This window comes from Triticum urartu, chromosome 6A (assembly GCF_056163025.1).
Source record: "Triticum urartu cultivar PI428250 chromosome 6A, HENAU_Tu73, whole genome shotgun sequence".
In the NCBI taxonomy this organism is placed as follows: Eukaryota; Viridiplantae; Streptophyta; class Magnoliopsida; order Poales; family Poaceae; genus Triticum; species Triticum urartu.
In genome coordinates this window covers 128,903,894-128,927,380 of record NC_141878.1, presented here as the reverse complement: position 1 = coordinate 128,927,380, position 23,487 = coordinate 128,903,894, and the positions used below count along the sequence as shown (strand labels likewise).

Here is a 23,487-nt window from a genome sequence, read left to right as displayed (position 1 = left end):
AGTATCAACCAAATCAATAGGGAGAATTTTTGAGAGTGAACTATGTTTTAGGAGGTGAGGTGGTAATGGTCACATGTCTTCCTTAGTCTATTAACACATACCGAAATAAATATAATTACTGAAGCAACTTTATCTTTGGTAATGTTGTTTAAATCTGATTTGAGAAATACGAACAGTACTAGCCTGATCAATAGAGAGAATTGTCAAAAGTGGCCTCTGTTTTAGTAGGTTGCAATGATCACCTCCTTTCCTTGGTCTATCAATGCATACTGGAAGAAATATAATTACTGAAGCAACTTTAGCATTGTTAATGTTGTGTAATCTGATTTGAGAAACATGAATGGTACCATCCTAACCAATAGAGAGAATAATCAAGAGTGGCCTATGTTTTAGTAGGTGAGGTTGTAATGGTCACCTGTTTTCCTTGGTCTATCAATGCATACAGGAAGAAATATAATTACTGAAGCAACTTTAGCATTCACAATGTGTGTAAACCTCGTGTTCTGTGTTTTTGTGGAGAATAAGTGGCTTCAGTGGATGTCCTGGCCTCCTGGGTGACTTGATGTTTTTTAATACAGCAGTTGGTTCCACTAACCTCTTGAAATTAAGATCAATGAACTTTGAATTATTCTAATCATTGTACTGGACGTGTATATGATGGTAACCCTTGATAATATAATTTCATGCCTAATTCTGAACTTGTTCACACATAACTAAAGTTGGCCGCTATTTGATCTCTAGCAAATACGACTTGTTTCTTACTCATACTTGACTGGCTTCATACATATGCTCGTCTGACTGTTGTGTAATACCGTATTACTTTCCTTTTATTCGGGCAGGTCCTGTAGGTGAGGACATGTTCCACTGGCAGGCCACTATCATGGGACCCTCAGACAGCCCGTTTACCGGTGGTCTATTTTTGGTGAACATCCATTTCCCACTAGATTATCCCTTCAAGCCCCAGAAGGTAATTTCCGGTGTACTGAGCTAACCTTTGTAAAAAAAGAGTTCATATTGATATTGGAATTGCTGTTACACAAATGTCTTGAGGGTCCTCAGACAATTAGTTTGCTGCTGCTTGCTATCTTATCTATTTTTTTCTGACATTCAGACATGAACATATTTCAGGTCTCTTTCATCAACAACAACGGCAGCATTCGCCTTGACATTCTCAAGGAATAGTGGAGCCTGGCTTTGACCATATCAACGGCAGCATCTGCATTCCTAACTTGGTTGTTCCATTTTTGCTTAAAGCTTGTTGCTGATATAAGCTTGGTTCCTTCAGCAACTTAATCTCACAAAAATTCTTCATTTATGTTTCTCTAACATTTACCCGTCTCTGTTAACAGGTCCTCCTGTCAATCTGTTCGTTGCTGACGGACCCCAACCCCAATGATCCTCTGGTGCCTGAGATTGCTCACATGTACAAGACTGATTGGGCCAAGTATGAGTCCACGACACGCTGCTGGACACAGAAGTAAGCCATGGGTGGATGTATAGGCAAGCAATGTTGAGAGAGGTATTCTTTTAATTGTTCTATGTTTATGGTTTGCTAAAATGTATTTCCCCCCTGGGTGGGATGCTTGCTAATTTCGAAACACACCGGTTACTTCCATTTGTGTACTTCTATTTGTTCTTAGTTCTTCTCACCTATAGCTAAAGTCAAAGATGAAAAACCAGGTGACTTATTGGAGTTGCAGGACTATAACTCATTGGTAAGTTTCTATGCTTTCAAATGGCCAGAGTTTGAATTTTGATCAGTTTGTCTGACTTGTTTTATACTGAATCCTTGATTCCTTGATAACTTTGATATACAGATATGAATAATTACTTATGCTGTTATGATCATAAACTGATTTCTAAGTAGCTTTGACTCATATGATGCCTTATTAAATAACAGGTCATCTGAATCTTCATTTGTAAATATGACTGTTGGTGCTACCGATGATGTAAGCTACTTTTCTTGCTTCAAGAATAATAGAAACATCATTTACATCACAGTCACATTTTAAGTTGCTCATGTCATTTCAGGCTAGCCATCGACTTGGAACTGATGAGAGACAACCGATGTTGCCAACTTGAAACATATACTTTTTAGGTATGAATGGCTTACCTCTCCTCCTCTCGCGTCTGGTGAGGCAATTCGTCCTCGGTTCGTGCCTCTCCTCCTCTCGCGGCTGGTGAGGCAATTCGTCCCCTATTCCCTCTCCCCTCGCCTCTGACTTTATGTTGCTCGTCCCCACTCGATTCGTCCGTTTAGATTAGAAGAATCGCGTCTAATTTGTCATTTTGCTCGTTTTCGATTCATCTGTCTTGAAGTGTGTCTGGTTCGACTAATTTCGCTCGTCCTAGATTCGCCCGTTTAGATAGAAAATCGCATCTAGTTTGATTTACTCGTCCTCCTTGTCACTTTAGAATCACTTGTGATATGATTTTGCTTGTCCTCGTTGTCGTCCTGATGCTCTCATGTGTTCTTGGGGCCGTCTCGTCGGGGGTCTCCGTCCCTGCGACTCTGGGAGGAAGCGGGCGGGCGAGCGAGCGGTCGGTCGGTCTGGTTTGCGAACTAAAGTCTGTTTGAGAAACTTCTGTTCCTGCGTTTCGTGTTCACGGTGGAGCGATGGTTCCTGCGTTTACTTGTGCGTGCGCTTCTGTTATCTGACGATCCTGCCTTTCGTGTTCGTGTCGGGGCGACGGTTACAGGAACGATCGGTTCTTGGTTCGGAAATTGGAGCAATGTCAGATCGTTCCTTCTGTTCCATCACCTGCGTTGTTCGTTGGTTATTTTCATATCTCAAACGCATGCGCTTGATATTCTGGTTGCCCTCTGACGATTCTTGTTCCCATCCTAGATGCAGAGAATCTTGTTCTTGCCTGTTACGGTTGTTCTGATGCTGTTCTTTTCAATTGTTTATTGTTATCATGCTTTGCTTATGTTCCCATATGGCACGATTGATTGTTGTGTGTTGTTTGATTGATTGGCTTGAGATGGTTTGTTGTTTGTTGTTTGATTGATTGGCTTGAGATGGATTGTTGTTTGTTGTTTGATTGATTGGCTTGAGATGGATTGTTGATTGTTGTTTGATTGATTGGCTTGAGATGGATTGTTGATTGTTGTTTGATTGATTTCCTTGAGATGGATTGTTGTTTGTTGTTTGATTGGTTGCCTTGAGATGGATTGTTGTTTGTTGTTTGATTGATTGCCTTGAGAAGGTACAAACCATGTAGGCCGATTGATTGCTGTTTGTTGCCTTGAGATATTATTACATGTTTATATGGCACGATTGACTGCTGTTTGTTCATGGCTATTACAATTGATTGATTGTTGTTTGTTGATTGGTATCTAATTTTGGTGTTGGTAGTTCCTGATCATAGGTAACAGACCTGGCGCTATTATTTTTTCTGAACTTTCTTGTGATTATTATGCCTTCACATTGCATTTCTCCCAGATCCATATCGACATGCCCACGTTGTCTGACGAGGATAAAGATGTAAGGAAATCCTCCCAAGAATCTCTCTTGCTCCTTGTATTAACTTGGCGACTAGACTTTACATGTTATTTTTTTTCGTGAAACTGGAGCTCCTTGCTGTAATCCATTATATGACTTTATGGGCATGCGCCACTTTCAGGTTATGAAAAAATGGGGTGCTCCAAACAAGATTGACTTCCTCTCTTTCTTATACAAGGCATGCAGAAGATGTGCGGCAAGTAAGTAACTCTATGTCGATATTTAGAGTGTACTACTTAACAGTGCCATCTTTCCCAACAGATTGAAATTTTTTATATTGATATTTTGTTGAATATCACATGTTTGTTTGCACTTCATACTTTGGAAATATTCCTGACGTTGATAGTAATTAACATGTATTTTTCTCTATTGAGTACTACTTTGTTCGTCTTTAAGTGTTCTTATTTCAGAAGTCTGCTCTGCACAAGTGCAACATGGCTGGAAAACCTGCTGCTGTTACTCGTGTTGTGGACAGTATGACGGACAATCTAAGGCCTACTCGTGCAGATGCAACTGATGTGGCAAATGCGGTGCTGGATGGTTAGTTTTTGCCTCTTGCAGATATCTTATACTTTGGTGATCCTGTACAGCTGCTCATTACTGCACCCAAAGAAACTATAACTACACAAGCTGTAACATGAATCACAATTGTTTTGTTCAGGTAGTGATGCCATTTCCTTGGTGCTGAGACTCTCCGTGGGTTGTATCCAGTTGAGACTATTTCAACGGTAGGCAGAATTTGTGCTGAGGTGAACTTTATTTTGGAGGTCTATATGTTCTCTTGATAAACACATGCCTGTTTGGGAGGGCATTTGTTGATAGGTTCCCTTTTGTAGTTCAAATCAGACTTCAATACTAATAAAATGTTACAGATAAATACTATTCTTCCGAACAGCCCCTAAATGTGTTCTCAACAAGTATATCCTTGGCACTCTAATGGGATCTAATTCAAATTCACTCCTTCCTGCCTTTTCTCTCTTCATAGTTGGTGATATATTTTCATGAATTGTTTCACAGGTTGAGAACGTCTTCAACCAGGATTTGTACTTCAAGCGAACCATGAAATACGTGGGAGAACCCATGATCCACTTTGAGTCTATTGCTTCCTCTCCGGTGCGTATTTTGTTTCTTTTCATTTTCCAACCTTTTGTTAGTGTTTACAGGGGAACAATTTATGTCTTCCATTGATTGATTATCAGTCTGGGACACTTAAGTTTGAAAATAGTTCACTACCTATTTGCTAGGTGCGGGCTGATATTAAAGTTAAGGCTTCGGTCATCATTTCATCTGGATAGGAGAAAAGGAGTATTTCTTCTTATAGGCACTTCATCTCATCTTGTAGTTTAATAGAAACTGATTCATATATTATGCCGTATCGAGTATCTGCAGGCTAATTGCCAAGTACAGGCCCACCATGCCATTCCTCATCTAAAAACAAATCAATTGAAGTGGAGCTTCACAAGTGCATTTGAAGTATGTAAACAACCTGTTTCCTTGTAACCTTTTTAGTGTGGTGTTCAACTAAACTCACTAATTAACATGTATTACCACGTATCTAATACATCCATATCCAGACAACTCTAAGATAAGTAATTCGGGATGGAGGGAGTACTATAGAATTCTGCCCGATAAGAAACATTATTGCTTATGTTGGACCAAGACTTGTCTCTGGTGTTTGGCAGTGTGCCACTGTTATAACTCATATTTGTTGCATTATCTTCCTGCAGGCAAGACAATCGCTCATAGTTAAAGTCCTCTTTCCCATGCTTGCCGATCCACATCACCCGGTGAGTTAACTTGCCTTTCATCTGTTGGCTACATTAACCATTCTTTGGTGGTTCTTTTCAATTTTAGAATACATGACCCAGTATGTATAATATGAAAAATAGGAACTACCTATAAATACCAACGTCCTTGTTCTGAACATAAAGGGAATAATGGCAGTTGGCGTTAGTGCATATTCCCAATATGTGAAAAGTGGATGCTTTACATACACCAGTCCAGTGGATTAATTCTGCTTGTAGGGTATTTGCTTGCATCATGTTCTACTTACAAATGGAATAAACACTGGACTGCAGTTCACTTTCAAACTGGTTGGCAAGTCATCATAGGCTTGGTTAATCAGTACACTATTTCGAACTTGACTGGTGGTAGACTGGTGTGTTTATTCTGTATAATATAAACGCAATGCGTGAGCTTATAAGCTGGTGTGCACCAGTGAGGCTGATGTTTGGAGGTTTCATCTTGCATCCACCTTGAATTATTTGGTAGCTAGAATTCCTTGATTTGGACCCAACAAGTAAGAAGCTTGGTTTGCCTCATGATTTGTACCGACATTCTTTCTCTACCCTGCAGGCTGAATCTACTAGCACTAGAAATGAATCAGTGTTGAAGGTTGCTCTTGACCACGGCAAAGCATCCAGTGTGATCAAGTCGCATGGCTTACCTTATCCAGAATTTCTATAAGAATGTTGCTGATGTTACATGCCTTGCTTTCTCTAGTAAGTGGAACAAGAATGCATTAACATTTCTTTTATGTCCATATGCGTACACTCATAATATTTGAATTACAAACCAAATTCTAAATAAATAAGCATGTGTCTCTATGCCTACAAACTTGTGGGTATTGATGAAGATAATCAGTTAATCAGCCTCTAACTAGCTTCCTATTTGCAGGAACGAAGATCTGGATCACCCTCGCTCCTCTAGAGAAATCAGTTTACTCATCCAAGTTCTGGAAATTCTTTATAGCTTTTTGAGTTTACTTCGGTCTTGCATGTGCTTTCTGTTTGTGCCCCTATCTATGTATGTTTCTTGTGTGCAAGTGCTCCATTCTGTGTGTGTGTGACTGTGTGTGGCTTGACTCGGTGTGTGTGGCTTGACTGTGTGTGACTGTGTGTGGCTTGATTGTGTTTGTGCTTGACTCTCTGTTTGTGTGACTCTGTGTGTGCTTGACTCTGTGTGTGTGGCTTGACTGTGTGTGTGACTGTGTGTGGCTTGATTGTGTTTGTGCTTGACTCTCTGTTTGTGTGACTCTGTGTGTGCTTGACTCTCTGTGTGTGTGAATGTTGCATTTGCTTGATGGTGTGGCCTGTATGCTTGAATGATGATTGGTGTGGTTTAACACTGCCTTTGCCGGTCCCAAGCCCGGATGTGAAAATGTGGAGGGAGCTGCATTTACCTCCTTTGTATTATATATATATATATATATATATATATATATATATATATATATATATATATATATTCACCTTCTGAATTTTGTGGCTGATGGCATTCTAGTTTACATAGATGGTTAGCTTGTTAGTTACTTTTGTGCATGCAAGACTTGAAATCTAGCTGATGTAGTGTTTAGTTTCTGCGCATGATAAATGGTTTTGTTGTGCACCTTTTTGAAGATGTGGCCTGTTTTCCCCCTCTATTTTCCTCTTTTGGATGTTAACTAGCATTTGCTGCGTTTCTGAATTGATTATCTGTCAGCTTCTCCCCTCTCTCCATATCAAGAAGAGCAAACATTCCAACTCTGGTCTCTCCATCTACAGTCCCGAAATAACATGAGACCAGTAGCAAATATCATGGTCATCAGCATGGATATAAAATAAGAAGTACAATAGAACTAACCATTTCTGCATCTCTGTGTTTGGTTCACAACTATGATTGATGAACCTGGACTTGTTCCCTTGTTTGTTGCATCAATGACCATATTGCTACAGACCTCACAAAGATAAAATCCAGTGTAATGTTGTCTCTTCATTTACCATGGTCTTTCCTCACAAGTTTTGTGATCAAGAACTACAATATTAATGCAAGACATATGGATATTAGTTTAATCGCCCAGTGTACATTGTGAGTAACCATAATAATATCAATCAAACAAAAAATGCAATCACATATACATACACAAAATTCTTTTCATCAATACAGCACAATGATCCAATGTAATTAGCGAAATTTGTTTAGAGAAAGCAAGCATGTGAGTGATTTAGTAACAGGGACAAACAACAGAAAAGGGAACAACCTGGAGACTGTGATGTCGATGAGCCCGTCGTCATAGTCGACGAGGGAGCAGTGGTCGAATCAGATGTCGAAGGATGCATGATTGTTATGGATGCCGTCAATGTCTGCGGTCGGCCTCGAACTGGACTAAAATAATTCAGAATTAATACAAGCACAAGCACGAATGAAATTCAGAATTAATATAAGCGCAAGCATGAATGGTAGTAGTTACCTTGCTGCATGGGCCGTCATGTTGGCCGAGCGTGTAGCCAAAGGTGTAGGAGACAATAAAGACGAAGGCGTTGAAGAGCATCTAAGCACTGACCCGCGGCACAGCACCTGAGCAGTCGACCATGTAGATGAAACCCGAGCCCTGGATTTCCTCCTCCACGAGGCCGTAGTCCAGCGACTCAGCCTCGCCCTCTCCGCCCGCGACCGTGTTATGCTGGTTCTGGCACGGCCGTTCGCTCCGCTCTGCTCTGCCCAGCCTGCTGCTCAATCTGGTGCGAGGAGGAGGGGTGGTCACGATGGTGAGGAGAAGCTAAGGCATCTGCAAACATGTAGTGTAATTTCTTCAGAAACTTCAAACTGCATTATTTCAGAAAGTTCTACATGTATGCATGTAATGTACCCCTGAAGTGGCATTTAAGGTGCTACTGTTGTTCCTGAATAACGGTGCCCACAAACTGCCCAGGAAGCTGTTGTCAATGCCATTGGAGCTGGCGTTTGCAGCCCCGCTGTCCGCTGCTACTCCAAGGCTGTACGCCACACTGAAGCTGCATACATACATGACCAATCTAATTATCATGATGCCAAGTTAATTTGAAGAAAATATACCAATATGAAAACCTTTTGATGTTTCTTATCATACATTGGACGTCATCGATGCCGGGAAAGAGAAGCTGACGACGAACCCCAACAACACCATGGCTAATGCCTGACAGAACCGAGACTAATTCCGTCCTCACTGCATATATTATTCAGTCACCACAAAAATTCCAGGAAAGAACACGAGTATATATGTAACAAGATTCTGATTCTGCAAGGCAGATGCTTACAAGATCGATCGATGAGGACCCCTGCTTCTAGTGCGGACTCGAAGGGCAGGAAGAACAGAGGAACGTCTCTGTGATTTATGCCATGACATTACACGATTTACTACCCGAGAACGAGCCCCTATGATGCCGGCGGTAACTGCAACATGTACTAAGCCGTCGTCGTCTCATCCGGTCGCCCTGCCGTTGTCCCTCCATCCCCGCCGGCGCGCGGGAGAGAGGAGGAGACCCGGCTGCGGAGAATGAATGGCAGATGAGGGGTGTGGAAAGAGGCGAGGAAGAAAGATGAGGTGGCGGTGGCAGGAGAATAGAAAGGAGAGGTGGTGGTGGCGTCAGCGGCGGCGAGGAGGAGGACGAGCGGAAGGATGCCTTCGTGGGGAAGGCAGGGAAGGACTTTTAACTGGCGGAGGGGGTTATCCCGGGACGCATTTTCTGCTCCCATTCGTTTTCTTTCTCCGTCACAGTAAAAAATAGGGATGTGGCTCTCATGAGAAAGCGCTCTTGATGCACACCTTATTGTTTTGGATTGGGAAGGTTAAGTTTAAACATTGTTTCTAGTCCGCTAATCAAGCGGCTTATGAGCTAGCTCAGTATTGCTTTTGTAATAAGATTTTGAGTAGCTAGTCTGAGGAGCCCCCGGGTTGCATCATAGCTAAACTAATGGACGATGTAACATTATTTGATCTTAATAAAGCTAGCCATGATGGCTCAAAAACAATATTTGGTCATGGTAGAGCAGATAATAACTAATCCAACCAGTTATACAGGGGGGTTAGAAATTGTAAATTATGTTAGCTACTAGATAGTCGCGACTTATCGATGAGCATGGCGTGTCGCCGCGTGGGCTAAGCTAGTTAAAACAAGACATTCAACCGATAACTTGATGGGAGCGAGTTTTACTAGTATAACACAGTGCAGCTCGCTCTTACCCAAATTAAATCAAGGACCAACAAAAAAAATAAAAGATCAAGAACAACTCACACTGTTTAAGAATTCACCCGATTAATCTGTTAATGGGCTAGTTAATCGCTACTCGTAGCATGACAGAATCGAATAACACATATTCATTGTGTTAACTTGTCAGGCCGATTAGTTGGCAAGTTAGACCAATTAATCAATTGTCATGCAGATTAATCCCTGATGGCCCATTAATGGATGGGCAAACAAAGCCCAAATTTTTGGCCCGTAACCCCTTCCAGCCCCATGCCGCTCCTTAATAGCTAGGAATAATAATTTTACCTTCTCTCTATGCTTTTCATATGTGTATGGCAGCATGTGTTTGGTATACTACATAGCTGGGAGCACGAGAGTATGGTATAATACATAAAAAAATCTAGATATATGTTGGCAAGTTCCTATTCAATCTTCTGATTAATGGTCGACCGATTAATCCAGTTAATAGGCTAATTCACCGATTAATCGCTACTAATAAACCAACCGAGCAGCTACCAGTTAACGATTTCTTGAACATTGACAACTCATATGCAATAAAGGTATGAGAGAGAAGAAATATTTACATAAGATGGCTATAAACACCGGAGCATAAATAAGCAACACCCTTAAATACAAATAAAAAGGGTCCAGGGTTCATTGCATAGTGGGCTTAGATCCGCATTTCCTCGATTTTATAACCTACCCTTGTCATCTCTTATCACCAGATCAATTTGTTTATACAGTAGAGATGTCCTGGTTATCACTTAACAAGAATGACCATCCAAAGACAGAACAACAACTATCACAGAATCAAAAAGGATTCTAGAGACAAGAGGGAGGATCCAACTTGATACTCACAGGTGCCTGGATTGCTCAAAGGCACACATATTTCAGCCACGGTTAATCATCATCGCCCTAGCATGAACACCGCTGATCAATCTAGCAAATCCGGGAGCATAGCTATAGGACAAGGGCATCCTCATGTAAACCACATAACACAACTGTAAACACTGGAACATAAATAAGCAACGCCTTTATATACAAATAAAAGGGTTCAGAGTTCATTCCATAGTGGGCTTAGATTCGCCTTTCCTCGATCATATAACCCACCCGTTATATCTTATCACCAAATCAATATATTTATACACTGGAGCTGCCCTGATTATCACTCAACAAGAATGACCATCCTAGGACAGAACAACAAGTATCACAGGATCAAAAAGGTTTCTAGAGACAAGAGGAGGATCCAACTTGATGTCTGCTGGTGCTTAGAGATAACATGCTGAAATGAGCGAAGCGAGCTATTGCGGAATAACTCATGGTTTATAAATATTCTGTGTATAAAACTTGTATAGAATACAATTTTTTAGCAAGAGAGATAGTAATCTTATTATTTAATAAGAGACAAAAAAGCAATGTCCAGATAATATCATACACAAAATGTTCATGCATCAACAATTTATTTCATAAGCTCACATCACGTATAGCGGACTAGGAACAAATAGAAAAAGGACGAGCATGCCTACATTTTGGGGGAGCGAATCAGTGGGCAAGAGTGGAGTATTAAGAGTTCCCTCGGCCCCTGCGTCACTCCCGCAGGGGCGACTCGGGTGGCGCCAACCCTAGCCCGCCGCCGGCCTCCCTCCCCCTTCTCCTCTACCTCGTCGCCACCGGAGGGGGTCGCCGGCAAGCCGCGCGGCCGTCGGGGAAGGTGGCGGCGAGGATTTGCCTGCTCCGTCGCGCGCGGGGGACTCTGGAGCCGAGGTGGCGGCCTCGGGTGGTGGCACGACGCCGTTCTCAGCCAGCGGCGGCCGCGGGTGCTGGCCGGCTGCCTTGGCCGCGCGGGCGGCAAGGTGGCGGCGGGTGGAGGCTGCTGGACGCCGGGCTGCGAGGGCCCCCGTTCGGATCTGACGCCTCCGCCTCCAACGCTCAGATCCCCTTTCAGATCTGGTCTTCAGTCGTCCCAGGCTGCAGGCGCCATGTTTGAAGCTGGGGTTGGGGGTGGTGTAGTGCCCGGAGAAATCCAGGCCGACTCAGCCGACCACAACAGCAGCGACGCCCGCGGGCGCCGTCCCCTACTTGTAGGCGTCGTTTTGGTACTTCCCTCCCCCTTTTTGCCTTTCTCCCCTGCTCGTTTCCGGGCGAAAGCCAAAATCCCTCTGGATTGGGTGGCAGCGACGCCTATGGCGCCGTCTCCTTCATGAAGCTGCCGCCTTTGGTGAGTTTTGGGGCGATGGCGAGTATGCTCCGTTGGTAGGCGTTCGGCGGCTGCGTGGTTGGAGTCTGCGGTGTTTTGGGCTTCCTCCATTGCAGCTTTGTCATCAACAGTCTCGCGCCGTGCATTTGCTTCTTCTCGTGTGCAGTTCCCTCTCAGTGCCAAGGTTCCCCCTTGTTGAGCCCGGCGTTGCATGTTGGCGGTGCTCTGGTTTGGTCTTCCCGGTGGCAACGGTGGCGGTTATTCATCTTAGCTCTTGGGAGAGCGTCTGTATCTTCCGACGGTTCGGCGCCTCGTGCCAGGCGAGGGGGCAGGGAGCCCCTTTCGGAGATGGAGGAGGAGGTTGTATCCGTTTTGGCCGTAGCCCATGGAGCTGACAACGTGTTCTTCCAATCTGCTAGTGGTGTCTCCTCAAGGCCTTCCTGGTGTCACTGAGCGATGGATTGCGATCGGTGGAGGGCTTCATCCTCTTCAAGCTGCTCATGGGCTTTAGTTTTCTTCATCTTTGCTTGTAGGTTGTATGAAGCTAGCTAGCTGTTGCAGAGCATTATGTATCTCTTAGCTGTTTTGTTTTTCTGCTCCTATAAGTGGGTTGATGCTGTAATCCTGGTCGGTTGATGGCTTTGTTAATTCAAAGCCGGGCTCGACTTGAGCCTTCATTCTAAAAAAGAAGAGTGGAGTATTACCTAACCGACGTTGCTTACCCCATATTCGTTTATAATGTATATTTAATCTGTATGCTCTGTACACATTTATTATATGCGGTTACTCTGTACTAAACATATCTGAGCCGGCGGCCGAAACAGTCGTAGATTAGGAGCTGGCCTACTGGAAAATGCAGCTGATTCATAAGTAGATCTTTAATCACCCGTAGGATGGTATATTAGCAATAGTGCTAAGCATTTTTTAGATAGCAAGCTTGATGAAATTAAGGATTTTAGGTTACTTTTCAATTATAATGCCCAGAAAAGGTTTAAACATTTTTGGTTTTAGCTGTCCCATGACCATCTGCACTAAAATCCTATTACAGAAATAAGAAAATAGAACACCAAATATGGCTTGTAAAGTAGCCTTTAGATGAAGAACGAGCATCAAAAGACCTTAAACACATTATTTTCTACTAAGCAAACTACAACAGGCAAAGCAAGCGCAAAGGTTGGATCTGATATAATTTGGCTCTGTGCATCCATGTTAATAACTGATTAACTGAATAATTTGGCATGGAGTACAAAGTACATCATCGTGTATTACCATGAATTCTTGACCTGAATAATGCCCGCAAAAGTCTGTTTCGCTCTATCAGCCAAGAGCAACTGCATATGCACGAAGCATACAACATTAACAATAAAAAAGATTTCTTCATTGATCTATACCAATAATGTCAAACATGAAGCATCCACGACACTCAAGGGAAAATAGCAAAGGAACTTATAAACAAATACTCCCTACGTCCCGAATTGCTTGTCACTCAAACGGATACTTCCTCATATCTCCTCCATTGCTTTCGAAATCTTAGTTATCAACCATGGGTTGGAGAAATGAACATAACAACGGCTGGGTAGTGACAGAACGATTAAAACTCAAGGCAAAGACAAAAATCATTTGATTTGCCTGGTGTAATTGAGTAGAAAAAGAGAAGCAAGCATGATAGAATCAAACGACTATGAATGCAGATTCTTAAGGCATGATCATTTGCTCCTAAAACACAACAACTCTTCCCCATCAGTCATTTTTCCATGATTTTACTTGACATACCGAAAGACTATCTTGTCAAAATATGAAACTAAAGTAATCACCCACCATTGCAGTATGTGTTTAGCAAATATAGCAAGCCGGAAGAGTGTAGGACCTCATACAATACTAAGTTTCAAAAATGAACTGGACAAGGAAGATTAAGTGAAAATGATAAGAAAGGAATAGGCCTGTATACTTTGATATTGACAGTGTGGATATCACAATAGGACAACATCACATTATTTGCTTCTAACCAAAGTACAACAAGCAAAGCAAATACAAAGGTTGGATCTGACAATTATAAAAAACAAATTTATACGCAACTGAGCTAGCATATATAATTTTGCTCGATGCATCCAGATTAAAAATAATTAACTGAATATATTGGTCTAGGGTACCAAGTCTACGTAATTCGTAACCAACAAGCCTACCCACATGTGGTCACCTGTAGCATTTATTTACACAAGATCCTTGCTTCAATAATGCCAATCTACAACCACAAGCATTCACAACATTGAAAGGAGAATAAAATGTGGCTCCGATCAGGAGCTAGATGTGCAAAAATGCATAACATAATTAGCATTAATCCAAGCAGAGAACATCATAAAGGGTTGAGGCTAGCGGCGACTCACCCCGGCACCCCCTTTTTCCATCACCACATGGGGAGGGATAGCCGTGCAACCCCTTCTCGCCGGGCTCGGGAAGGCAGAGTTGGCCGCCATGGCTGGATCTTGCTGGCTCGAGTCACATGGCTGGATAGAGGAAACGAAGGGGGCAAAACCACGGAGACGACGACATCCAGATCGAGGGGGGCAAGGCTGAGCCCCCTCGCCCACAGCCCTGTCGGCCGCGCGTCGTGGCCTCGGAAGACGCGGAGGTGGAGGAAGCAGGAGGAGAGGCGCGCGATCTTGACGTCAGCGCCGTCCTCCTCGCGCTCCGGGGGCGGGCGGTGGTTCTCCTTCTCGCCCCTGCGCACGAGCGTGCGGTGCGGCGGCGGTCGGTTGGGCGAAGAAGACGACGGCGGCGTGGGGCTGGACCTGGACGGCGGCGGGGCTGGGAGGCGCGAGTGAGGTTCTAGGGTTTGGAGGGAGAGAGAGAGGGGCGAGGAGGGAGGAGTTGGGCGCGAGGGAGGTGTCGTGGTTCTAAGTCTGACAGTGGAATGGGGGTAGGAATGTAGAGGCAAGATCTTATCTATGGAGGAGTTGTACGCAGGAGTTTTACGAGTTCAGGCCCTTCTCGGAGGAAGTAACAGCCCTACGTCTCGGAGCCCGGAGACGGTCGACTAGATTATATGCATGTGTGTTACAGAAAGTGCGAACCCTTGTGCCTGTGGAGGGGGTGGCTTATATAGAGTGCGCCAGGACCCCAGCCAGCCCACGTCACAGAGGGTTTAAGGTACATAAAGATGGGGGCGTTACTGGTAACGCCTGCAATAAAGATACATAATGACCATTAAAGCTATGACTTAATTCCCGACCGTTGCAGAGTGGAGAGGCCCTAGATCTTCTGGTAGTCGAGTGATTATCTATACGGTCGAGTGTCTTCAGGATGGTCGAGTGGAACATAACTTCATAGGCGAGTGGATGATGATTTTTCTTCGAATGCTCCTGGTACCTTTAGGGATGTCCTTGGGGAGGGTATCTTGAACAGATCCATGACCCTACCCTAGGTACATAGCTTCATCATTAGCCCCCGAATGGATCAGGGTTTGAGTGAGGAAGGAGTTGAGAACACTTCCGACTCATTTTTCGTGCTATGAGTATATCTTGCTCTGAATCAATGAACTGAGGGGATGACACCAACTTATTTTTCAGTCGCCTTGGTCCGTTCTTAGTTTTTGTCGAGTGAACTTTTACGGTAGAGTTCCGAATGATGATGAGGAGAATGTCTTCCGTCTGACAAGTTGTTCTGCTGTCCGCAGATTTTGCGGGATTCGAATTTCGGGAAGCGCGCCGGACGGGCGAGGCCGTGGTAATCGGGACAGATTAGGCAGGTCGCCTCGATTCCTGTGCCACCTTTTTCGCCACGTATCACGCGCGCGACTGTTGCGGGATTTGTTTAGATCGTCCGGGCCTACAAGTTAGTCACTCGGAAGTGACCTTATAAAAGGCACCGGACCGGGCTTTTGAACAGTGCGCCCTCATTCTGTTTCTTCTTCCTCAGATTTCTCCGCTGCGCCCACTTCTGCTCTCGGCGCCGTAGCCTCGCTCGGACACGATCCGCCGCCACGGGAAAGGATAAGACGATGGCATTGGAGCGCGTGAAGAAGGCGACCGCGAAGGCGAAAGGAAAGAGGACCAGCCGGGGCGGATCCTCGTCAAGGTCTGGCCTGCCGCTGGGCTGGATCCAGGGCAATTGGATCCGCTCAACGATCAGCCAGGACGACCTCGACGACCTGGTTGAGGGGGGATTGATCCCCCACGAATCGGCGCGGTTCCCGGGGAACGAGATCGAGCCGCGGCCGCTGGAGGGTGAGTGTGTTCTCCTCGCCACTCATGTCGACCGCGGGTTCTCTTTGCCTCCCCATCCTTTCTTTCGTGGCTTTTTGAACTTCTTCGGGGCTCAACTCCACCACTTCACTCCAAACACCATAGTGTATCTTGCTGCCTTTGTGTCGATGTGCCAAAATTTCTTGGGTTGTCGACCGCACTAGGGTCTATTCAAGCACATATTCACCTGCCGCTCCCAGTCGGTCAAGAAGGCCAACCCGAGTGACGAGAGGACACACGTGATTTAGACGTGCGGGGGCCTTGGAATCCAGATGAGGAATAAGATCACCTTCCCAGCTATGATCCTTCCTGACTCGGTCCGGGGCTGGCAGTCGACCTGGTTTTACTGTAAGGGCCAGCCGACCCCAGGTCAGTCGACTGGACTTCCCCCCTTTTCCTTGGCTCGAGTGGAGAAGCCCTCCTCCTTGAGGGTGATCCCGGAAGAGAAGGCGCAGGTGAAGGCATTGGTCGAGCGGGTCGTCCAATTTGTCCGTGACGGGGTGACTGGAATGGACCTGCTGGAGGTTTTTCTCAGTCGACGCATCCAACCACTTCAAGCCCGTGACCATCCGATGTGGATGTACTCAGGACTCGAGGACTCCACTCGGATCCACCCGGAGGACGTTAGTGAAGACACGATGGAGAAGTGGCTGAGAGGAATCACCGGCAACAAAGATAATCCCCGGGGGTCTAGGAGGGTGATTCCATTCGACCATTCACGCCAGCCGGAATAGGTATAATTCTGCCTTCTCAAGTATCTTCTCGATTCACTGTGTAACACCTTGTTGATGGTCGACTGTATTTCTTTCGTTCATTGTCTTTTCAGGCTCTTATTGATATGTACTCGATGCCCAATGGAGTGCAGGAGCAAGATGTCGAGGAAGGGGCGAGCGGGGGCGAGAGTGGCGAGTGGCACTCGGATGCGGAGGAGGACGAGGAGAGCGACGACTCGAGTGATGACGAGGAGGTAGACTCGCCTCCTCGCAGAGAGAGAAGATCCAAGCACGCTCAAGACCCGGCGAGCACCCCGGTCCTGGCGGCTACACCGACTAGGCCATCTTTGAAGCGCCCTCGGACGTCTTCGCCAGCGCCGACTGAGAAGATATCAAAACAGCCCAAGATTGTGCCGCCTCCTGCGCCAAAAGCATCGAAAGCCACCTCCTCTAAACCACTGAAGGCTTTGCCCAGAATCAAAGTGACCGTCCCCACCATCTCCGGGTAATCATCTGATCTGTTCTTTTGGTCGACTCGAGCAACAGAACGTAACCGACTGAATGTTGACATTTGCAGTGCTGCTACATCTGGAACTTCTTCCTACCAATATCGAGATGAGGAGATGGAAGACGCGGTTACCTCCAACCCAGGTAAAAACTCTTATGATCTTGTTCTTGATTACTTGGTCGATTAAATTCTAGCGATTCACTTGGGGTCGACTGATTTCTCTGCAGCTCCACCCAACGTCATCGATCTTCCGGATGATGATGAAGATGTGGCCCCTAGGCCCAGAAAGAACAAAAAAGTAGCAGCTGGCAAGACGTCTCAGTAGGGACCAACGACCACACCAACCGCCCGGCAATCTAAAGACGCAGGCGGGGCCTCTGTAACTTTCGCTGTACCATTGTCGAGTGAGCGCCCTGCACCGTCGATTGAACCGTTGTTCCCTTCAGTCGTCCAACTTCACGCTTCGAAGCTCCAAGCTGCCGCACCTGGGTCGTCTGCCCCCTTCTTCACCAACTACCATGTTCCAGAAAACCAGTCGGACGCGGCTGCGGAAGCCATCTGTCAGGCTAACGTGATGATGGAGTGGATGAAGACGGTGCACGAGAATAGCCAGGTTGCTTACGATGCCAGCGCTACTCTCCGGGCCAATGTCCAGGTAAGTAAACTTTTGACTGACCTTGTTCTATTAGGATATGCTATCCAAAATATTTTCTTTTATACAATCTCTTATTGTTTGCGTCAAGTCTATACGCCCAGTCTTGTTTGCGTCAAATCTATACACCCACTGGGTGTTTTGTTGTCTTTGGTATTCGCGCTCTTCCACTCGGCCTGGGCGAGTGGGATTTGAACCGGCGGGGGCACGCTAAGTGCACCCACTGGGTGTAGTCCCCGAGACCGCAGTCGACTGCGGGCAGTCGGCTGGGGTCTGAGTTCTTTTTACTTTCTCTTCTTCTACTCGACCCAGTCGGACCGGTCGAATGAGATCCGAACCAGTGGGGGCACGTCAAGTGCACCCACTGGGTGTAGTCCCCGAGACCGCGGTCGACTGCTGGCAGTTGGCCGGGGTCTGAATAGTTTTTTTTACTTGACCCGGGCGGACCGGTCGAGTTGGGTCTGAATCAGTGGGGGCACGCCAAGTGCTCCCGCTGGGTGTAGTCCCCGAGACCGCAGTCGACTGCGGGCAGTCGGCTGGGCTCTAAGTGAACTTTTAAGTTTTATTCACTCAGAAGTAAATAACCTTTGATCTTGTCGATTGACACGTCTTTTACCTCATGTAGAAATCTTGTTCTCTCATTTCTAAGTTTGCCGAGTTTGAGGAGAAGCAGAGGAAACTCAACCTCGACTTGGAGTTGGCCCGACAAAAGTTGAAGAAAGCCGAAGATGAAGCTGCTGGTATGGAAGGTAGCTGCCTGTCGACTGTTCACGTTGATCGTCTTTTAAGATATTTCTTTGATCTCTTGTTTGATTCGATTGCTTCTTTTGCAGAGAAAATGAGGTTGGCTCTGGAGAAGAAAGACTTGGACCTTGCAGCTGCACAGAAGGAAGCTCAAGACAAGACTGCCCTTGCAGACCAGAAGCTGGCTTCGGTCGGAGCGTTGGAAGGGGAGGTGAACAAGCTGAAGTCCTGTCTCAATGAGTCTAACCGAGAAGTAAGTCGTCTGAAGAAGGATAAGATTGCCTTGAATGAGAAGCTGGAGTCTGCGGTCCGCAAGAGAAATGACACGGAAGCCTATCTGAGAACTCTTGCCAAGAAGCTCTATCTTATGCTGGAAGGTACTCCTTTTAATCCGACTGCTTTGCTGCTTGCAAGTTAATCCTGTCCAGTCGACTCACTAACTCTTTGACTGTAGAATTCTGCCAAAACTTTGACGAGGAAACCCGAAGGATCGAGACTGGTCTAGATCCTATCGGTTCTCCGGTTTGCGACGAGACTGCCATGAATGTGCTTCGACTGGAATCCCGTGTCGCCAGCGTCACAAGTTATCTCGCACGCCTGAAGGTGGCAGTTTCACGTATCGACTCATCACTCTGGCCAGGGGCGATGCTTCAAAATGACTTAGAATCTCTGATGGCTTGGCTCAACGAGATTCCTGGTCGAGTGCAAGAATGGAAGAAGTCCTCTGCCCGGTGTGGTGCTGACGTGGCGTTGTCCTTGGTCAGAGTCCACTGCAAGGAAGCTCGTGAAGACAAGCTGGCGGCGATCAAGGTCGCCAACACCAAAAGGCATGACTTCCAGTCCTTTATGGAGACTTTCATCGCTGCTGCCACTCGGATCACAGATGGAATCGACTTGGACACATTCGTCGAACCCGCCAGCCCTCCTCCTGCCGAGTGAACAAACTACGAGATTTAAACCTGTCTTAAATTTTCCTCGGAATGCCGAGTGGTTGCTATAACCATTAAACTCCTTCGGGCTTGATGCTCGAATACTTTTGATTTGTTGCTTGGAACGTTAGGATTTATCCAAACTGCTTTTGAGTATACTTGCGATTGCTTTTGGGATCTGCTCCATTGTATTTGTGGCATAGCTCGGAGGAGAAGGTTGCAGTCGACCTGCGCCTCGCCGTCCTTGCGGACAAGGATGGAGCGCACGTTGTACTTGTGGCGTAGCTTGGAGGAGAAGGTTGCAGTCGACCTGCGCTTCGTCGTCCTTGCGGACAAGGATGGAGTGTACGTTGTATTTGTGGCGTAGCTCGGAGAAGAAGGTTGCAGTTGACCTGCGCCTCGTCGTCCTTGTGGACAAGGGATGGAGCGTGCGTTCTACTTGTGGTGCAGCTCTTAGGGAAAGGATTTTATAAACTTAGGCGAGTACTGGACTGCAGCTGAGCCCCCGAGTGGGAGGACTGCTCTCCACTCGGTAGGATTTTACAAACTTAGGCGAGTACTGGACTGCAGCTAAGCCCCCGAGTGGGAGGATTGCTCACCACTCGGTAGGATTTTATGAACTTAGGCGAGTACTGGACTGCATCTAAGCCCCCGAGTGGGAGGATTGCTCACCACTTGGTAGGATTTTATAACCTTAGGCGAGTATTGGACTGCAGCTAAGCCCCCGAGTGGGAGGATTGCTCACCACTCGGTAGGATTTTATAACCTTAGGCGAGTACTGGACTGCAGCTAAGCCCCCGAGTGGGAGGATTGCTCACCACTCGGTAGGATTTTATAACCTTAGGCGAGTACTGGACTGCAGATAAGCCCCCGAGTGGGAGGATTGCTCACCACTCGGTAGGATTTTACAAACTTAGGCGAGTACTGGACTGCAGCTAAGCCCCCGAGTGGGAGGCTTGCTCACCACTCGGTAGGATTTTACAAACTTAGGCGAGTACTGGACTGCAGCTAAGCCCCCGAGTGGGAGGATTGCTCACCACTCGGTAGGATTTTATAACCTTAGGCGAGTACTGGACTGCAGCTAAGCCCCCGAGTGGGAGGATTGCTCACCACCCGGTAGGATTTTCTTTCGAACTTAGGCGAAACGGATTCGCGGCTAAGCCCCCGAGTGAGAGGCTTGCTCATCACTCGGTAGGATTTTCTTTCGAACTTAGGCGAAATGGATTCGCGGCTAAGCCCCTGAGTGAGAGGCTTGCTCATCACTCGGTAAGATTTTCTTTCGAACTTAGGCGAAACGGATTCACGGCTAAGCCCACCCACTGGGGGATTTCAGAGGTAAATAAAAACAACAACAATCATACGAGAAGACTGTAAAGCTCTTGTCTTTGATGAACAAATTACAAAGGTATTTCTTATTACATTTTATTCGAACGAGTGCTTAAGTATAAAAGGGGCGGAGTAGCTCCGCGTTCCAAGCCCGTGGCTTGTCCTTCTTATGCTCGACACTGTAAAGGTGGTATGCTCCATTGTGGAGCACTCTGGTGACAATGAAGGGACCTTCCCAAGCTGGGGCGAGCTTGTGTGGTTTCTGCTGATCCACTCGAAGAACCAAGTCTCCCTCTTGAAAGGCTCGACCTTTCACGTGTCTAGCGTGGAATCGACGCAAGTCTTGTTGATAAATGGTCGACCGGATCAAGGCCATCTCTCTTTCCTCCTCTAGGAGGTCGACTGCGTCTTGCCGAGCTTGTTCTGCCTCATCTTCAGAGAAAAGCTCAACTCGTGGTGCATTATGAAGCAAGTTGCTCGGGAGAACAGCTTCAGCTCCATAGACCAAGAAAAAGGGAGTTCGACCAGTCGACCGATTAGGAGTTGTCCTCAATCCCCAGAGAACTGATGGAAGTTCATCAACCCAGGCGCCCGCTGCGTGCTTGAGATCTCGCATCAGTCGGAGTTTCAGTCCTTTGAGAATCAGGCCATTTGCTCTTTCTGCTTGTCCATTCGACTGGGGATGGGAGACTGAAGCATAGTCGACTCGTGTGCCTTGTGAGGCGCAGAAGGTTCTGAATTCATCGGAATCGAAGTTCGAGCCATTATCAGTGATGATGTTGTGTGGAACCCCATATTTGAAAATCAACTCTCTGATGAAACTGACAGCAGTACTAGCTTCAAGATTCTTAATAGGCTTGGCTTCGATCCATTTGGTAAACTTGTCAACTGCTACGAGCACATGAGTGAAGCCGCTCCTACCAGTCCTTAGTGGCCCAACCATGTCTAATCCCCAAACAGCAAAGGGCCAGACGAGTGGGATGGTCTTTAGGGTTGACGCAGGTTTGTGTGACATATTGGAGTATAACTGGCAGCCTTCACATCTGTCGACTATATCTTTCACCATTTCATTTGCTCGTGGCCAATAAAATCCAGCTCGGTATGCTTTAGCCACAATGGTCCGAGAGGACGCATGGTGGCCACAGGTCCCCGAATGGATGTCGTGGAGGATCACTCGGCCTTCTTCTGGTGTTATGCATTTCTGGCTGACTCCAATTGCACTTTCTCTGAACAGTTGACCCCTTATTACAGTAAAGGCCTTGGATCGACTGACGATCTGCCGAGCCTCTTCTTCATCCTCTGGGAGCTCTTTCCTAAGGATATATGCAATGTATGGCACTGTCCAGTCGGGGATAATGACCAACACCTCCATGATTAAGTAGACCATAGCTGGAACCTCGACTTCAGTCGTATCTGTGGCACTCCTAGGCTGTGGGGACTCTTCAGCGAAGGGATCTTGTTGAACCGAAGGTGCATGAATGTGCTCTAGGAACACGTTGCTGCGAATAGCTTCTCTCTTAGAGCCTATCTTCGCTAAATCGTCTGCTGCTTGATTTTTCAGTCGGGGTACATGATGGAGCTCTAACCCCTCAAACTTCTTTTCCAACTTCCTCACCGCGTTGCAGTAACCAGACATGGCTGGGCTCCTGACGTCCCACTCCTTCATCACTTGATTGACTACTAAATCTGAGTCGCCATAGACCATGAGGCGACGAACGCCGAGTGAGATGGCCATACGCAACCCATACAAGAGTGCTTCATATTCTGCTTCGTTATTGGAGGAATCAAAGTGAATCTAGAGGACATATCTGAGCTTGTCTCCTCGGGGGGATACCAGTACCACCCCAGCGCCAGAACCATTCAGCATCTTGGAACCATCAAAGAACATGGTCCAGTGCTCCGAGTGAACTTGAGTCGGCAGTTGTTGTTCAATCCACTCGGCAAGGAAATCTGCTATTGCTTGGGACTTGATAGCTTTCTTTGCCTCAAACTTGATATCCAAGGGAAGGAGTGCAATCGCCCACTTTGCCACTCGATCAGTGGCATCTCTATTGTTCAAAATCTCTGATAATGGAGCGTCGCTGACGACTGTAATGGAGTGATCAGAGAAGTAATGTGCAACCTTCTTCGTGGTCATATAAATCCCATAAACAAGCTTCTGATAATGTGGATATCTTTGCTTTGATGGAGTCAAAACTTCAGAGACATAGTATACTAGGCGCTGCACTTTATAGGCTTTTCCCTCTTCTTCCCGCTCGACCGTAAGTATTGTACTGACGACTTGTCCAGTGGCTACTATATAAAGCAGTAAAGGCTCTTTGCTGATTGGGGCAGCAACCACCGGCTGGGTGGAAAGCAGGGCTTTTAGCTCTGCAAATGTTGCATCAGCTTCAGGAGTCCACTCGAACTTATCTGATTTCTTCATCAATCGGTAAAGAGACAGTGCCTTTTCACTGAGGCGAGAAATGAATCGACTTAGGGCGGCCAAACAACCAGTAAGCTTCTGGACATCATGCACACGCACAGGGCGTTTCATCCGGAGTATGGCACCCACTTTCTCTGGGTTAGCGTCGATCCCTCGTTCGGAAACGAGAAAACCGAGTAATTTTCCGCCTGGTACTCCAAACGTGCACTTTGATGGATTAAGCTTGATATCATACCTTCTGAGGTTGGCAAAGGTTTCAGCA

The 23,487-nt window shown here is 46.3% G+C and overlaps 1 protein-coding gene, 1 long non-coding RNA gene and 1 pseudogene across 3 annotated transcripts; 2 read left to right on the top strand and 1 right to left on the bottom strand.

The window, feature by feature from the left end:
• The first annotated feature begins 856 nt into the window (after nt 1-856).
• LOC147964450 (ubiquitin-conjugating enzyme E2 28-like) lies at nt 857-2,082 on the top strand. The gene is made up of 4 exons (XM_087529985.1): nt 857-967; nt 1,350-1,477; nt 1,901-1,949; nt 2,032-2,082. Exons 1-4 carry the CDS (start codon nt 857-859, stop codon nt 2,080-2,082), a joined length of 339 nt encoding a protein of 112 aa, XP_087386111.1.
• LOC125529403 (pyruvate kinase 1, cytosolic-like) lies at nt 1,350-6,671 on the top strand (annotated as a pseudogene). The gene is made up of 11 exons (XR_015607575.1): nt 1,350-1,519; nt 1,681-1,715; nt 1,901-1,949; nt 2,032-3,488; nt 3,628-3,706; nt 3,903-4,046; nt 4,168-4,255; nt 4,524-4,619; nt 5,234-5,293; nt 5,862-6,007; nt 6,183-6,671. The product of XR_015607575.1 is annotated as a pyruvate kinase 1, cytosolic-like (transcript).
• A 96-nt stretch (nt 6,672-6,767) lies between these two features.
• Nucleotides 6,768-14,599, bottom strand: LOC125529404 (uncharacterized). Its single transcript, XR_015607574.1, has 6 exons — nt 14,072-14,599; nt 8,561-13,018; nt 8,374-8,469; nt 8,134-8,278; nt 7,735-8,052; nt 6,768-7,644 (listed from the first exon to the last, which is right to left on the bottom strand). It is a non-coding gene; the product is annotated as an uncharacterized LOC125529404 (long non-coding RNA).
• Nucleotides 14,600-23,487: the final 8,888 nt, after the last annotated feature.

What these genes read in the sequence shown, in the direction of transcription:
- LOC147964450 (XM_087529985.1), top strand. Translation starts at nt 857, where the DNA reads ATGTTCCACTGGCAGGCCACTATCATGGGACCCTCAGACAGCCCGTTT. An exon ending in ATCCCTTCAAGCCCCAGAAG is followed by an intron (nt 968 to 1,349) that starts GTAATTTCCGGT and finishes CTCTGTTAACAG; the next exon opens with GTCCTCCTGTCAATCTGTTC. An exon ending in ACACGCTGCTGGACACAGAA is followed by an intron (nt 1,478 to 1,900) that starts GTAAGCCATGGG and finishes ATTAAATAACAG; the next exon opens with GTCATCTGAATCTTCATTTG.